Source organism: Triticum dicoccoides, chromosome 2B, assembly GCF_002162155.2.
Source record: "Triticum dicoccoides isolate Atlit2015 ecotype Zavitan chromosome 2B, WEW_v2.0, whole genome shotgun sequence".
NCBI classification, from domain to species: Eukaryota; Viridiplantae; Streptophyta; class Magnoliopsida; order Poales; family Poaceae; genus Triticum; species Triticum dicoccoides.
The window spans coordinates 28205394-28223462 of NC_041383.1; the positions used below are offsets into that span (position 1 = coordinate 28205394).

At 42.5% G+C, this 18069-nt stretch overlaps 2 protein-coding genes across 2 annotated transcripts in view; one reads left to right on the forward strand and one right to left on the reverse strand.

Moving 5' to 3' along the window:
- LOC119361930 (sugar transporter ERD6-like 5) overlaps positions 1 to 17534 on the reverse strand; it is a 24654-nt gene extending 7120 nt beyond the window's left edge. Inside the window, exon 1 of the mRNA XM_037627102.1 lies at positions 17383 to 17534. The gene's annotated coding sequence lies outside the window, so the exon portion shown is untranslated. The remainder of the gene's footprint in view (positions 1 to 17382) is intronic.
- Positions 6269 to 10257, forward strand: LOC119361929 (disease resistance protein RPM1-like). The gene is made up of 3 exons (XM_037627100.1): positions 6269 to 6500; positions 6601 to 6695; positions 7136 to 10257. The coding sequence occupies exon 3, from the start codon at positions 7232 to 7234 to the stop codon at positions 10025 to 10027; it is 2796 nt and encodes a 931-aa protein (XP_037482997.1). The 5' UTR covers positions 6269 to 6500; positions 6601 to 6695; positions 7136 to 7231; the 3' UTR covers positions 10028 to 10257.
- Positions 17535 to 18069: the final 535 nt, after the last annotated feature.

The window sequence follows — 18069 nt, forward strand, 5'->3', positions numbered from 1 at the left end:
TTTTGTTTTTTCTTCTTCATTATTTGATTGGTTTACTTTGTTCTTCTCCATTTTTTGTTTTGTTTTCTTCTTCCCCATTTTTTATTTTTCTTTTGTTTTTTTCTTAAGATTGTTTTCGTTCTAACTCTTCATTTTCGTATATGACAAAAACATTCTTTGTATACACATTCAACATTGTCCGAACGCTTATTCAACATTTTACTACTTATTCCACATTTTCAAATACTTGGTCAACATTTTTTAAAACTTGTTCAACATTTTTTAATACTTATTCAACATTTTTCAAAATATTTGTTCAACATTTTAAATACTTATTAAACATTTGGAAGTACTTTTTCAATATTTCTAATAATTATTCAACATTTTTCAAATATTTGTTCAACATTTTTCAAATGTATTTTTGAAGAGTGTTTTATATATCATAGCTTATCACAGAATTAGTTAAGGTTTTCGACGGTGTAAAGGTTTCTAAAAATTCTAAAAAAATACTGAAGCAACATACCTATAATATAACATGATCCAATGAAGATATATGGTCACAATATATACACATAAATGCATATTTTCACAATCACACCGTTGAATCATCTTGTTACATTATAAATGGTGCTCCACTATTTATTTCAAAATAATTATAATGTTTAAACCATTAAATGCTTAACGAGCCTTAACTAGTTCTGTGGTATGGTATGATAGACACACCATTTCAAGGTATAAAGAAAATTATAAAAATAAAGCAAAAATAGAAACAAAAAAAAAGGTCATGGCCTTCTGCGTGGCTGGCCAGCCCATCTGGGGCTACCCCCTTGTCTCGCGTAACGCGAGGAATAGGGGCGCCCTGTACTAGCACCCTCCCATCCTAGGGACCCGACGATGCACGGACAAGAACTTAAAACTTTTTAAATTTTGCCTGATGGAGAAGAACTTAAGCTTACAACATGAGAAACGTAATGAACAAATTTATACTATTCATAAGCTCAATTCATAGCTCGTTTTGTTCGTAGTATGATTTGTATTTTTGTTTCTTGATATATTAGTTGAATTTATAATATAAACTTTCTGGCATGGTATATATATTTTTTATCCAGAAAAAAAGATATATATTGTGTTCACATCCATAATTTTTTTGGAAAATTTGACTGAAAACTAGTGGAATGTGTTTTTTTGACTATGGATACAACAGTTACATGAGCATTTATACGTCCCCGTGTAGTGGTTGGTGGCAAAAAGAAAGGGGAGAAGGGCCAATGAAAATTTGTGTCATGTCTTTTTCTGGGTTCGGGTGGAGAAAGACGTATGAAGGAGAGAACGGTACACCAACGCTTATCACAACATGCTTGCAAAGTGTGAATTGAGCGTAACTCACATGTTTATGTTTCTTGTTGTCGAACCAGTCCAGAATGGTGTTCTCATTTTTCTGCATTTATTTCGTGCTTTTCGGTGATGTTCATTATTGTAAGGAGACGTTTCCATCGATTATGAGGCATCTGTAATGACTTTGTTAATCTCAAGATGTTGTTTCAGCTCAGTATCTCGAAGATGCTCATAGAAGCACGAACAATGATAAGAGATGATAGGGCGGCAGGGGGGGGTGTGTCCAACATGACCATATAGCAACCAATTGTGATGACTACCGGACCTAACTAACACAATTTGCAGGCCCATATGTAGTACTAGATGATTAGCAATTTAGCATTAATACGACATCTGATCCTTGTTACTCTCCGTATAAGATTTCTCTGAATTCGAACTTCGTAAAGTTTCATCATATTTATATGAAAAAATATCAACATCAACAATACTAAAGTTATACAATCTGAAAATTAAATTGAGGGCACATTTAATGATATTTATTTCGTATTGTGAATGTTGGTATTTTCTTCTGTAAATATTGTCAAATTATATGAAGTTTGACTCCAGAAAAAATTTATATGTAAAATAAAAAGGAAAGAAGGGAGTACTAGCTGCGGGAGCTATTTCTCATATTAAGCGAGTTAAGAAGGATCAACATGTACGTGATGGGCCGGCCCATCAGCTTTCACAGAAAAGATAAATAATAAGAGAAGAAAAAGGGACTAGCGCTACAAGTAGGGCTGGACCAAAAGCTCGTACCTTGCAAGCTTAATAAGCGCTCGATAGTTCGGCTCATTAAGCTCATGGCTTGCTTCTTAATGAATAGAGTCAATCATCGATTTCAACTCGTTAAGCTTAACGAGCTTAACGAACGAGCTAACGAGCAACGAGTTTCACGAGTAACTCGTTAGGCTCGTTAGTAACTGCACCCCACATATTTTTATCTTACGTGACAAAATTTTGGAGCACCTCAGCCTATTTATTCAATCTAATCTACATAGGAGGCAACAAACTAGTGCAGTTTTTCTTAGTCACTATCTTCCTTCTTAAAAACCACATCTACACACTCATCCTGTAGACTGTAACACATCAGAATCTGTTCAAAAGCACTCGTCAGCACTCGTAAGCTTAACGAGCTTCAAATGAACCGAGCCGAGCAGGATTTTTTGCTCGTTAATCTTAACGAGCTTAACGAGCCGAGCGCTCGTTAATCCACCCCTAGCTATGAGTCAATCCCGTGATCTCGTCGTAGTAGACAACACTGCTAGCCATTGCGTCTGCTTCCAATTTCGTGATAACAAGGGCGCGACCTACTTAGAGGGGAAAAGAATCTGGTTTTTCATTGGTTTTGCCATTCTTTTTTGCATTTTCTTTTTTATTCTTAATTTTTTGACTGATTTTCTTTTTTCTTATCTAATTTTTGTTTGGTTTTCTTTTTTCTTCTTCATTATTTGTTTTTCTTTTGTTTTTATGTTTGTTTTTGTTTTCATCTATACATTTTCGTATATGTCAAAAACATTTTTTTAATAAGTGATCAACAATTTTTGTATACACGTTCAACATTGTCCAAATGCTTATTCAACATTTTTCAAACACTTGTTTAACATTTTAATATTTATTCGACATTTTTCAGATACTCGTTCAACAGTTTTTTACTACTTATCCAATACTTGTTCAACATTTTTAAGACTTATTAAAAATTTTGGTCAATATTTTTCAAATACCCGTTCACCATTTTTAAATACTCGTTCAACATTTTTCTAATACTTATTCAACATTTTTAAATATATATATATATTCAAGTGTAAAGAAAAGTACAAAAATAAAGGAAAACGAAAACAGAAAACAGAAAAAATAGGTCGAGGTTTCATGTGCGGCTGGGCCAGCCCATCTAGGCTCTCCCTCACGCGAGGCTCCCCCCTCGTCTCACGTAACGCAAGGAATTTCTCAAAAAAAAAAACGTAACGCGAGGAATAGGGGCGGTAACCCACGACCCACGTTTGCCGCCAGCGGTTGATAGGTTGAAGGATATTGAAATTAGACGCTACTTGTACAAAGGATCCCAAATCAGATTACATAAGGGGTCTAATACGATCTAAGCATGGATGGCTCCAACCGCAAGGGGGTGCAACATGAGCAACACTAGCAACAACACATAACGATGCCGAAATGAGAAAAGCTTGATGTTTGATTTTTAGGCATGGCAAAATGATTTTTTTGCATGGCAATTTATATTGGCACGATGATCGTAAATTTATTTTGTAAGCTCTGTAATTTTCTGACAAAGAAAATGAACTGAGACGAATTTGTCATGCTCATCAACAAGTCTTGCTATACTCGGCAAACATAATTTTCCTTAAAAACCATTAGATTTGTCATACTTAAAAATCTGACATTCACTGCATATTCGGTCCTCGTATATTCCTAGTTGTGACGTGCAATAAATTATTGAAGCATTAGTTAGAAACATTGAACACCAATTCCAAGAGAGAAAACAAATTGATTGTAAACTTATGTTTGTGTAGGCTTGAAGAGGAAACCACAACTAAGTATAGTAATGAACAAATTATAGATACAACTTTTGATCATTTTGTTAGTTACGTACAAAGCCTATCTTAAAATTACCATGTTGGACGATTCGAACTTACTGTCTGCTTAATATGATATGTATATATTACAAGTAATGCTTCATGTATTATTTTTAAGAATAAAAATGCTACATATATTGAGCGTTTCTATATGTCTTCTTTGATTGTCATCTTAGCCGCCTTCATGCTTAGGGTGTGTTTGGTTCGGGAACGAAGTGGAATGGAATGTCATGGTTCCATTCCAGTAGAATGGGTTGGTTTCATCCTTGTGTTTGGTATGAGCAGTTTGAAAGAATGGAACGGTTACATTTTGGTGTTTAGTTTCAGAGATGGAATGGAATGGGTTTGTTCATCTCTCACGCTTGTTTTCTTGTGATTATGTACAATATATTGATCTTTGGCATTAAACATAAACAAGACACATATTTAGAGGTAACAAAGATCATCAACACAACAAATCTTTCAATTGTAAACGGTCGTGTGTGCCCAAAACAAGTGACATATCCCTGTCAGCCATCAGCAACACTTGGCCGTAGAACATCATCGTTTTTCTGCCATCTGCATACAAAACATAAAATTCAGTGGAGCACAGCAACTCAGCAAGCAACAACAGTAGCAGCATGGCACACAACAACAATAGCAGCCACGAGCAGGACACGCGCAAGGGGTGGCCACGAGCAGGACGCACGCGGGGGCGCCGCCGGCAAGAGAAAGCAGCAGCGCCATGACACGGGTCCAACAGCACACGAGCACGCAAGTCCGGCAAGAGAAAGCAGCGCAGCAGCGCCAAGAGTGGGGCAGTACGGTACTGTGGGCGGAGGACCTACTGGCTACCGGAGATGGTCGCCGCCGTCGCTGGACCTTGATGGATCTGACGGGACAGACAAGATCCCGTCGTCGCCGCCGGCGTCGGCGGCGAGTGTTCCGGCGGTGAGGCTGGGGGCACTCCTTGGAACCGATCCGCTGCCACCGCTCGTCTCCTTCTGGCGCCGCCGCCCGGTGCTTGCCGGTTGTAAGGGAGACACGAGAGGGAAGCGAGGCGCTGAGGAAGACGCGAGAGCAGGCCGTTCCGTGTGGTCCGCTTGATTTGGGGGAATCGCTCGGTTCCGCATAAACGAGGAATATGCCGTTCCTTGGAACTGGTGGGTTCCGGTTTCTTTGACAATCCGAACACGGGAATAGACCCTGGAGACGGAACCGACCCGTGCTATTCTACTTGGTGACAGAAACCAAACACACCCTTAAATCCTGGCTTCGTCCATTCATAGAAATATAAATATGATATATGTGCGTTCATTAAAGTGAGTGTATGTGAGCATTTGCGGTTGTAGTGTATTAAAAAAATATGCTTGGAAACTACTTGGTGGTTGTGTTCAGAAAATATAATGACCGGAGTAAACTATGTCGGAGGGATCTACATCGTTGATCCTACCGTGCTCACACTGCATGATTCGTGGTGCGGAGCTTCATCGCCGCATCGCAGCTTGTCGTGTGCCTATGCGGTGCTGGTCGTGGGAATCTATCACCGAAGCCATATTTATCAATCATGTTGCCTCCATGGCAATGTATGAGTAGTTTTCTTAGGACCTTAGGGTCCATAGGTAGTAGATAGATGACACCCTCTCTTCCCGGTGATTCAATACAAAGTTCCCATGAGCTGTCTCACATGACCGTGATCCATATGATGTAGTCGGTGGTTGTGTTTCTTGGGATATGTTGAATTGTAGCTTTATGACGAGATTGTTCATCAAATTATCTTGAATCTTTAACATTTGTTTGTTATATAATTAACTAGTTATGTATACTCTTCGATCTATTAATTGTCTTTGGGTAAGATTGATTGATAGTTCTCCCTTATTGACCCGTTCTACCAGGTTTAGGTTTGCATGAGAGCGGGGTCAAGATCAAACAATTATTTGGCACTAGCCGGCGCTTGTTCGACATTCTACCTATTTTTGCGTTATGGACGAAAAACTCTAAATACTCCTATGATCTCTCAGTATTAATAGATCTGGACCATTCGATCAGCCCCATGGACGGTTGATATTCAGTAGTCCCTACCGTATAAATAAAGGACCTCGAAAACCAATGGGACGGGTCCTCACCGCTCTAACCTGCCCGATACTGATTGCACAGGAAATTGGTTGAAATCTTCCATCTCTCATAATCAACCCAATTCCACTAGGCCTCCTCCGAAGCTGACTGAACAAGACATCTCGTCTCGACCGACGAACTTGGCTGGAATCTTCGACAAGTACCCCCTCTCGATCTACAATGGTCCAACACTGACTACTCGAGGCATTTGAGCCAAGGAAAGCATACGTTATCTCTGGGGATAAGACCATCGCCAGCCATTTCCTAGTAGACTTGGTTGTACTAGATCCTCGCTGCTCTAGTTTTGCACGTCCTGCTACCACTGGCTACGCAGCACGCACGCAATCTGCACAGCGTGGAGACATCTCCCATCTCTTGCTCGGGAAGGAAGAATCTCCAGGGTCCAGACTCCAGACCTGTGTGGCGATGCTGATGAACCTCATCTATTCCACCTGATTAGCACAGGTGCTCTTTTTTGTTATCCTCTTCTCTTCCCCTTCTCATCATATGCTTTTTGGTTAATTTTCTATCAACATCTGAGAACTATTGGATCCGATTTCTGCAGCAAGCCATCTGTGGCTCCGCGCGGTTTGTTGAGACGGAACCCGTAAATTCAACTTATCTCTTCTCTTCTTAAATACTCGAAGATCAAATAGAACGGTACTACTTCGTATAATTTTTCTTTCAATTTTCATCTGAGTTATCGTTTCTGCTTCGGGTGCACCTCACACGTATGAGTGTTTGGAAATTAAAGAAAAGCATAGTCCCAAGTTCTGAAGAATTATTCCAAAATAAATATCATCTCTAGTTGTTAACCATGTTGTACAATCGACCTCAGATAAATCTTATAAGTAGTTAGGAACAACACCCCATTGGTGCAGCCGCGATTCGTAACTCTGTAGGGTCAAGTTTTTAAAGCTCGCTTTACGTACTAAACTGAACATCACTACGAAGTACCTATAAAAATAAAACCCGCGTGATGTTGCTAGACAGCACAGCCATAGCGTAGCTTCAACGGACAGAATACCCAACTGTTACAAAGTCATCTTACTAGCCTGGAATTTCTGGCATTTGACAAAATATTTGCTTCCTTTATGTAGATTTCATGCGCAAGGATGGAATTGTTATACTACATTGATGGTTGATTGCTGGAACTGTTTTGCCTGAAATACTGAGGTCAAACTGCATAAAGAGAAATGGCCGAGGCTGCTCTTCTTCTTGTCACGACAAAGATCGGAATAGCTGTGGCAGCAGAAATACTTCATCACGCTAAGTCTGTTGCAAAACTCTCAGAGAAAATGACACTGATAAGGAATGACCTAGAGCTTATTCGAGCATTTCTCAAGGAGATTGGAATGAAAGCTCCCACAGATGGAGTAACCGAAACATGGATAGGGCAAGTCCGAAGATTGGCGTATGATATGGAAGACCTTGTGGAACAATTTTTGTATGTTGTTGGCAAACACGATCAGAAAGGATCATGGTGGACTAGTGTGAAGAAAATCTTGAAGAAACCCCAGTATCTGTTTACACTAGGTGAAATCGCTACTGGCCTTGAGAAAATAAACCAAGCCCTTACACATCTTAAACAAAACAGAGACTGGACTCAAGCTGGTGTGGGCGATCTTTTTGCAACAAATTATGACAGCCAACAACAACCATATCTTCCTGGACATGATTACTCAATCTCTGATGATGAACTTGTGGGATTTGATAAAAATAGAAAAATGTTGATGGGGTCACTGAATTTGGAAAATTGTCCAGATCTGCAAATCATTGCCTTGTGGGGTATGGGTGGTATCGGGAAAAGCACTCTTGTTAGTAACGTGTTTAGAAATGAAGCATCCAACTTTGAATGCCGTGTATGGGTTTCCGTCTCCCAGTCATATAAACTAGAGGATATTTCGAGAAGAATTCTGAAAGAAATCTATTCTGAAGACAAGAAAGCATTTGATGGTGAGAAGCTGACTTGTGCAGAGCTACAAGATAAATTGAAGGAAATCTTGAAGACAAAGCGGTACTTGATCATATTGGATGATGTTTGGACAGCTGAAGCTTTTAGAAAAATTAAAGAGGTTCTCGTCGATACAAAAATGGGAAGCAGAATAATAATCACAACAAGATCTGATGAAGTAGCTTCACAAGCTGATGACGGATACAAGATCAAAGTTGAGCCTCTTGAGAAGGAGGATGCATGGCATCTGTTTTGCAGGAAGGCATTTCCGAGAACTGAAAATCACATCTGCCCATTAGCATTACGGAAGTGTGGTGAATCCATAGTGGAGAAGTGTGATGGTTTACCATTAGCCCTTGTGGCCATAGGGAGCATATTATCTCTTAAGGAGCAGAATGATACAGAGTGGGGACTATTTGAAGCACAACTTATCTCCGAGCTAAACAACAATTCGAACCTGAAGCATGTGGTGAAAATACTGAATCTAAGCTACAAATACTTGCCTGATGATTTGAAGAGTTGTTTCTTGTATTGTGCCATGTTCCCAGAAGACCACATGATCCATAGAAAAAAATTGATCAGACTGTGGGTTGCAGAAGGGTTTATAAAACAAATTGGAAATTGTAGTTTAGAAGATGTTGCTGAAGGTTACCTGAGAGAGCTCGTTCGACGAAGCATGCTTCAGGTGGTAGAGAGGAACAGTTTTAACAGGATCAAGTGTCTTCGAATGCATGATCTTGTGCGGGAATTAGCCATTTTCCAATCCAAGAGAGAGAGTTTCGGTACAATTTATGATGATAGTCATGGGGTGATGCAGGTGGAGTCAGATTCTCGTCGCATGTCGGTGCTCCAATGCAAAAATGACACTCAACCAAGCATAGGTCAATGCAGGCTTCGTACCTTCATAGCATTCAACACTAGTATGGGATCCTTTCCATGGTTTAGATCAGAATCGAAGTACCTTGCTGTGTTGGAGCTATCAGGATTACCTATCGAGATTGTTCCAAATTCAATTGAGGAGCTATTCAACCTTAGGTATTTGGGCCTCGACAAAACCAAGGTGAAGGTACTCCCGAAATCTGTTGTGAACCTTCACAACTTAGAAACATTGAGTCTTCGAGGTGCAGACTGTCTGTATCTCCCACGAGGGTCTAAAAAGTTGAAGAGCTTGAGGCACATTATAATGGGTAAATTGCTGGACGGAACTTTCTCGAGTTTCAAAAGTTTTGAATCTATGGAGCCTTCTGAGGGATTGTGGAGTTTCAAGAACTTGCAAACTCTAGGTGCAGTTCGAGCTAGTAAAGCTTTCGTTGCAAAACTAGCAAGTTTATCTCAGCTGAGGACCCTTAGCATTACTGGGGTAAGGAGCATCCACTGTGCACAGTTGTGTGACTCTCTGTCAAAGATGCACCACCTCTCATTATTAGAAATAAGTGCTAGCAACGAAGATGAGGTGCTGCAGCTTGAAACTTTAACATTGTCAAATCGTCTTAAAAAGCTCACTTTGATTGGGCGATTTTCTGAAGGCACTTTGACGTCTCCATTTTGCTCAAACAATGGAGATGTACTTCACAGGTTTTTTCTCTATTGGTCCCAGCTCTCGGAGAACCCAGTGCCGTGCCTCTCTGAATTGTCAAACTTGACCCAAATACGTCTAAACAAAGCGTATACTGGACAGGAGATAAACTTCCAGACAGAGTGGTTCCCAAATGTGAAGACTCTTTCCTTGTTGAATTTGCCACATGTCAACCAAATATGCATACACGAGGGAGCTTTGGTCCGCCTTGAAGAACTTGTGATCATAAACCTGGCCGAACTGCAGGACATACCTGGGCTGGGACATCTGAAATCCCTCAAAGAGACGCAGTTTTATGACATGCATCCTGATTTTGTAAGGAATCTTGAAGCGGCAAGACTAGAGCATATCCCGATATCCTACTACAGGACAGTGCGGGAATTGAACCATCCTAGCCAATATATTATGTTTGCACTTTTCATGCCATTCAGTGTGTGCTCGATTACCTGCACCAAATTCTAGCTTTTTGAGCTGATGAAATTCCGTTCTGTTGCAGACCCGGAGAGGCATGAATCTTTCTTGTCTGGGTGGGGTTTGCAGTTATCACTTATCACCCTCAATCCGGGAGCTATGTATCTCTGTCGAGGAATGGCGATTTATGAGACAACTGTCTCTCTTCTTGCTATTATTATTCTTATTTCTGCTTATTAAAACAAGAACTGGTTTCTAATAACTCATGGGAATGATTTCTATTGCCTCTATCCCATCTTGGATTTACACTATTTATGTTTAGTGGCGCTGTGCTACTGCTGTAGATGATTATTATGTATATCTTTTACATAGTACTCCCTCCGTAAACTAATATAAAAGCATTTAGATAACTACTTTAGTAATGTAAACGCTCTTATATTAGTTTACAGAGGGAGTAATAATGTGGAAAACTTGAGCTACCAGTGTGTATGGAATTTTTCCTTATTTCCCACTGAGTGGAATGTACGAGTCCTAAGATGCAATCTGAAACTTTGCTCGTCTCCCTGGCTTGAGCCGCTGAGATTCAGGATTCAGAAGTCAGTTGTTTATGACCACCAATCTGGGAGCTATGTATCTCTGTTGAGCGGAAATTAGAGCAGGGGGTCGACTAGCACACCAAGAACAAGAACAGAACCGGTAGAACATGCACCCGGCTGGAGTATCCTCGTGTAAAAAAAAGATAGTACCTCTTGGAAGCATTTGAGGGCCGTGAGGACAGCCTTGACTATGACCAAGCCAACCATTAGACCTCCTTTGTAAAACTTGAAGAGCGGGGGTCGAAGGTTCTTGGGAGTTGCTAGGGGTGATTATTTATCGCTAATCATGGAGTAAACAATAGGTATTTTAAAGCTAGTACACACCCTTAGCTACCTACAACCGCCTCTCTCCCCCCGCGTTGCTCCGGCATCGGGCAACTTGGGCGGGCCGCTACCCTAGCCGCCGCCGAGCCCCGATGTACTCCCTCCTCGCCTCCTGTCGTGGGATGCTCGGGGGCAGATGGCAGTGGCGGGGGTCACTCCTTCTCTCCCGTGGCTTGGGGTGGGGCGGGGCCCCCGGCGTCTGAAGGCTCAGCTGGTCGGGTCTTGTTGCGCAGCGGTGGCGGCGGGCGGCTCTGCGTCCTGTTGGATCTCGGATCGGTGGCGGCGACATGGAGGACCTGGTGGATAGATCGGTTGTACGTGTGGGCTTGCTTCCAGTCAGATCTGATCTGACCGGTGTGCCCTGCTCCATGCGCGGTGGTGGTGATTGGTGGCGGTCCCGTGCACTCGAGGCCGGATGGAGGTTTCGCGAGTGGATCCGGGTGAAAAACCTGCTCTTGGCTAGTTGCCAAGGCCGGTCCCTTTATTGAAGGCATCATCGTGGAGGAGCTCTAGACCCCTATCCGCCACATGTGGGAGAAACCCTGGATCAGTTGATCGGATGACTGCGGCGCTCTTGTGTCGTATCCCTCTTGGGGCATCATTTTTGGAGGTATGCATATACTCGAGGACCAGTGGAGGGCATCTGCAGTGTGGCGGCGTTCCATGTGACGTATCGACGACGTGGAGTCTCTGCGGCATGGCACGGAAGGGCCTCGGTGACAAATGTGTGATGATGGACGCGCATAGGGAGGAGGTATTGCCTAGAGCCGTGGTGGCGTCGACAGCAAGCCCGGCAAGGTCAATGCGTCAGTATTTGCTCTGAAGATTGATCGATGGAAGAGAACGGTGACGACCTATGAGAGTGCGTCGGATCGATTGGTGCCCTAGACCTGGTATGTGGCTTGGTTGGGGTCTCCGGTTTTAGATGTTAAGCTCAGGTGAGAGGTGTGGGTATTCGCTCACACTTTCTGCACCCCTTCATCAATGGATAGGAATAGCGACAGATACTACTAAGATGCCGGCTTCAGACATATTGATGTATTACTTTATATGGTCTTTGTTAATAATTATAAAGTGGTCGCATGCATCTCCCAGATTCGGAGGCCAGTTGGTCATCCTCCTTTAAAAAAAACATGGAGTTGTTGGTCGGATACATTATCGGTGCTCTACTTTTGCACGTCTTGCCAGCATGGAGACATCTCTCATGTTTGGCTCGGAAAATTAGAAATCTCGTAAAGACACTGAAGTATGGTGGGCCATTGCTTGCAAAGAAATCTGGGCCAGCGGCAGCAATCTTGGATAATCTGAACCTGATGAAGAATGATCTTCAGCTTATGCAAGCATCTCTCAAGGATATTGTAAGAAAGAGTTGGAAGCTCTGCGTGTTTCGTATGGAGCTGCTTCTGGGAGGCGGTCGACGGAAGTTGGTCCCACATTAACTTCCCAGACCTATTCGTGGAGCTCACCGCCTCTCCGTTGCGGCTCCGCCACATTAGGTGGCTGGGTATTAGGTGCTCGTTTGGAAGCTTTGGACCATTCGAAACAAGCTTGTGATTCAGCATGTACCTCTCTGACGTGCTACTGATGAGATCTTCAAAATGTGTGGGTATATGCAGCTTTGGCGGCCGCTTAGCCGCTCGCAGGACCGAGACGCCATCGACACTCTCATCGCCGACCTGCGCTCGATGGCTCTCCGCTTGGCGCCGCCGCTTCCTCCGCCACCTCCAGAGCTGAATTAGCCACGTGGTGGCCGTTGCTTCACCATTTGTGTTTCTCTTTTAGGGCTTGTTCAGTTGTGCCGTCAGCAGAACCCCCTACTTTGAACCTTGTGTTTGTGCTACTTTGCGTCGTGTGTGCGTGCGCGTTTGTCGTGAACTCTTTTCAGCTGTCGTTGCTCGTTTGTTTGCTTTATATAAAGCAGATGAAAGCCTTTTTCGGTAAAGTGTTGGAAAGATCGAGTCACGAAAACTTGGATAGGGCAACTCTGAAGATTGGCATATGATATGGATCACTTTATTTATGTGGTTGGTAAACACCATCAGGAAGGGCTATGGTGGGGTTATGTGAAAAGAATTGTGAAGAAACCACAGTCTCTGCTTACACTAGATGAGATTGCTACTAGGTTTAATAGAATAAATCTAGAGCTTGCACAACTTAAGAAAAACAGAGACCGGACTCAACAAATAACCGATGTGAGTGATTCTCCTTCGACAAGTTATGACACTCACGAACAACCGTATCTTCCTGGACATGATTACTCAATCTCTTCTGATGAGCTTGTGGGATTTGATAAAAGTAGAGAAACCTTCATGCAATCACTGAATTTGGAAGAATGTTCTCATCTCGAGATCATTGGTTTTGTGGGGTATGGGTGACAGGGGCGGCGCTATGTGTATAGCTGAGGGGGCCGTGGCGCCCTCCACGCACCAACTGTCATGTCAATCAAGCTCCGCCACTGACGGTTGGCATCGGGAGAAGCACACTTGTCAGTAATGTGTTTCGACATGAAGCATCCAACTTTGAATGCCACACATGGGTTTCTCTCTCTCGGTCATATAACCTACTAGAAGGGAACGCGTGCCTTGCCGCGCCGTTCTTCTTTGATGATAAGAAAAAGGATAAATTAGATATATACATTATATATGTGCATGTGCTAAACGTTCGTTTCTTGTTGCAATGATACTGAAGTGTTTATGTGCATTTGAGAACATATCTGTCATCTTTAGTTTCTCATATTTGAAAATGAAATTTACAGCGATTGAGTGAATATTCATGCATCAGTCACTGCATGTATACTTCCATGACATGTTTTTTTAATCATTTGCATGTGTATGAAGAACTTACATCAGCAATCAGGAGACACATACATTGGCCACCGGGATATACATACAAGCACGCACGGATCGGGAGACACATCAGCCACGAACCATTTCTGGAATTTTTTTAAAAGAAGGCAAACGACGACTACATATGGCATTTCCATGAGAAGCTCCGAAAATAAAATTTCATAGCCATCTCAAAAATAAAAATACAGATTCATTGACAAGCTACGACTTCCACATAGCTTTCTAACCCAAGTCAGTGAAGAAGTGACTTTCTTTTGTTCCAAGTTCATGCTTTATTGTTGGGGCAACAACGGTTGAACACAATTGCAGAGGGTAGGCTTCATTTCAGGAAGAATAAAAAAGAATCACTGTAAACGGGGTCAGGTTAATTTCTTGCAGACATCTTAATCAAAGTGGTAATCTCGTAGATTCCCCCACATGCCAGGCAAAAGGTCAAACAATTTTTGAACATCCTCGTCTTGTTTGTATTTGATTATGTCCACTTGATGCTTGTGCCCTGAAAATTTAGTGTGTGACGATCCTTTAGAATTTAAGCTCTAGCATCAAAACCAGTCCACACCAACTCGATGTAAGTGGCGACTTGGGGTGAGGAGCGCGGATGGCGATGTTAGCAGAGTGATATCCCGCGTCGCGCAGCTCCTGGATGGTGTTGTCCACGATGGAACCACCCCAATGAGCTTTGAGGGTATCAGCCATGGCTGGTTGGGGAGGTCGGGACTTGCTAAGGGAAAGGAGTGTGAGATTGGATCTGGGTACTAAAGCTAGACGAAGCAGCAGGCGGGGGAGATGGGAGCATGGTGGCTTGGAATGTCCTCTTTTTTGCTCTTATAGGCTATCGAAAGGCCAAGAGTCCCATTTGCTGTGCCAATAAAAACGCCACCCCCACAAGAGATGCTGTTATGCATATGGGGGAACAAAATCTTGATGATATCCCTGAGAAAATGGGCATGATCTCCACCTCGATGGGACGTACCAATAGAAAGGCCGCCTTGAGCCACGATTTAGGGGGAGCAGTAATTGCCCCACCCGTCGTGGGGTGTGCTACTTCGATAAAATTTGTCAGGCTAAGTTGCCAAAGATCTTCGGGACGGGTTTGAAGCTCGGCTAAGTCTTGTCTAAACACTGCTCCTTTGGAGAGTGGTCCGAAAAGCTGGAAATTACCGAGGGGAACTCATCTGTCTAGCCAAGGACTTCGGATCCGAGGTTGTCCTCGTCAAGGCAATCATTCGCGGCATAGAAGACCAGTTCGGGGGCTACTGACGGTGTCCTGGATTAGGGGGTGCTAACCTAGTCGGCCCATGTCCCTCGGATTGGGACAACGGGCCCTCATTCGTTCTCTAGAAGGACTACGTGGGCTGTACACAGGAGGCGTGATCAAGACCGCAACTACCGAAGACTTGTCGTATACTCCAAGAGTTCTCTTACCGCCTCGTGTGTCGATACTTACCTTGTAACCCTAGATACCCTACGCAACGTGTATATATATAAGCCGTAGGGTTTACCTGTAGAGGGTACATCAACGCAATATCATTCCCCTAACCCTAGAGTTAGACCACATCTCACGATCTCGAGGTAGATCAACTATGTATTCGATACATCTCCGTCACTATAAAAAGAGCAGGACATAGGGTTTTACCTCCATCAAGAGGCCCGAACCTGGGTAAATATCGTCTCCCTGTTCTTGTTACCCACGATCCGAGATCCACAGCTTGGGACCCCCTACCCCGAGGTCTCCGGTTTTCACACCGACAGTAAGCTTGGGGGAGGTTATCACCACTTCTACGTCAAGATGTGGCAGTATTTAAATAAATTGTAATAAGGTTGTACTTAAGCTCATAGAGCTTCAAAACACTCGTGTTGCTTTGTTCCAACACTTTGCTTTTTTATTTACTTTTGTTTTCTGCTTTTTATTTGCTTTTGCCTTTCTGATGTTTTGGTTGCAAGTTAGTTTTGAAAAATCCAAAAAACAAAAAAAATAATAAGCTTTGCTTTGGTCTTGTTCTTATTTAGCCCCTTGGAGTTCGTTTGCATTTTGTTTTTAGAGAAGTTGATCTATGGCAGAACAATGAGGAATGCAAGAGTAGAAGAGAAGTGTGTAAATTCGCAGCCGTGAAGGTATGTCCTACGACCACTGTCTTTTGCACTTGGATACTTAGAGTAGATTAGTAGTAGTATGTGTAATATATGTGGATGGGAGTGCGTCTTGATAGTTGATACAAAGATTTTGCTCTAGTATCTGAAATATTTTATAGCCTTTGTTTTCTTCTGTTTAGACAACTAAGACTTGTAGTGGGACAGTTTTAAAATGAAATTAATTATAACTTCGCACAAGAGAAAGTCTTTTCAAAACTTGGGAGTTGAGAAATTGTAGGGAAGTGATGTTTGCATATGCTCAACCCCACATTGTTATTTTTAATGGACTTGATAGCACTTGTGGAATAAATTGTCTAGAGGAACTTAGTTGAAAGGTGGGTGAGTTTATACCAAAAATCTGTGTTGTATATCTCAACATGGTGTTACAGCCTCCAGCTGGTGCCATGGCCTTTGCTACTATATACGCATTTACGTGTGTAAATGTGGCTTCGTCATCCTTCTTGATGTTATGCTGATGACTCTGCTGGCCAATGAACGATCCACCAAGAGCGATAGCTCGAATTTCGGCTATGAGTTTGTTACCATACGTAGTGGCAACACTACAAACGGGTATTATTTGGCTTTCTCTTGAATGAGTGTGTATGTGCTAAATAAAGGGGGCTGGTCAAAAGAGCTCGAAACATACATTATTGCTAAAGGTCCATAGTTCCCAAAACATTTAGCCACATTGAAAGGTATGCATGATCACTTATTTGGCATAATCTCCTTCACGTGACAATCAAAGTTCCAGCAAACAATGATTGAGACAAAGTGTTTAAGAGCCTAGAGGAGGAAACGATTATGGGTGTGTTCAAGAGCACTAGAGCATCATGTTTCACTATATGCTTTCCACTCCCTAACTTATGTTTTCATGGATCTATCTTAAGAAACTCTTCCGTGCATTCCCGACAAGCAAGTGTTGTCTAGATTAAATGAAATGAAGTGTTGCAAAGTTGTTTTATCTAGTAGATCAGAAACTTTGTGTTGATTATGTCTGCTTCAATGTTCGATGAGATTTTTGCACTACAATACGAAAATAAGGAGGGAGGATAACTTCAAAATAAAAGTTGCCTAAATGGTGATTTGGACCAATATTATTTAGTTGTACACATGAAGCAAGAAGTGCCTACGTGTACGTGTCTATATTGCATGTGCATGGCGCCTGTATTGCATGTCTGCATGTATGAACTACTTAGCCCATCACATGCATGTACGTAGAGTTTGTACAAATATGTGTTCGAGTATTTACGGCCGGCCGGCAAGCGCGTGTATACTTCTCCGAGTACCCGCAATGAATACGTACTTGAAATACGTGAAAGCTAATGTTGCATTGGGTCCAATATGCACTTACACACGTACGTGGCTGAGTTTTTGGCTAGTAACACTTTAATAAGCACGTACAAGGTTTGATTTGGCAAGTAAAGATTAATTCAGAATAAAACCTTACGGCTGACTAGGGATTTTACAAGCACCGTCGTTGCCAAAGGAAGTACCATCTGCTGCAATTACGGACGCCGGAGGCGAAACCGCACGAGGAAACCGATGGAGGGGACTGCGCTGACCGGGGCAGGAAGGTTTTCGGCGAGATCGATCCTCTGTCGCCGGCGGCGGGTTGAGGGCCGTGACGAGGAGCGGGGGCGGTGACTGTCGGAAAAAGACAAGCAAGGAAGACTAGACTAACCAGCTCACTAGCAGGTGAGGTCGCTGTCCAACTGCATATGCAGACGTGATTTGACGATTACACCCTCTCATCCTTCCTAGGGGCCCAAAAAGACGGATTCTATCGCTACAAGCACAACCGCTAGTCAGTACTCACGATTTTTTTTAATTCCATGTATTTCAAGCACAACATGTCCACTCAGGTTCAAGTCATGAACTTCGCATGTAAGTGGTCGCATTTTCCTGAATTTATTTTAGGTTGTTTTTGTCAGCGGTATCGTATGCCTGTAAACTACAGGCGTCCGTGGCGACTTCTTCATTCTCAAAATCTGTTTGCTCAGCCTCTCAGAGGTGCTCATAGGGTAGGATGTCTTTGTGCCTGTTCATAAAGTTTATCTAAACTTTTGCGTATGTTAGCGTTCTCCCGGAAAAAAATAAAATCTAACTACACAAGGAGAAGAAGAAAAAAACTAAACACTAGGAATAGTGTCACAAAAACATAAATACTAATAAGCAATACTGTTGATGGGAAAAA

What these genes read in the sequence shown, in the direction of transcription:
- LOC119361929 (XM_037627100.1), top strand. Translation starts at nt 7,232, where the DNA reads ATGGCCGAGGCTGCTCTTCTTCTTGTCACGACAAAGATCGGAATAGCT.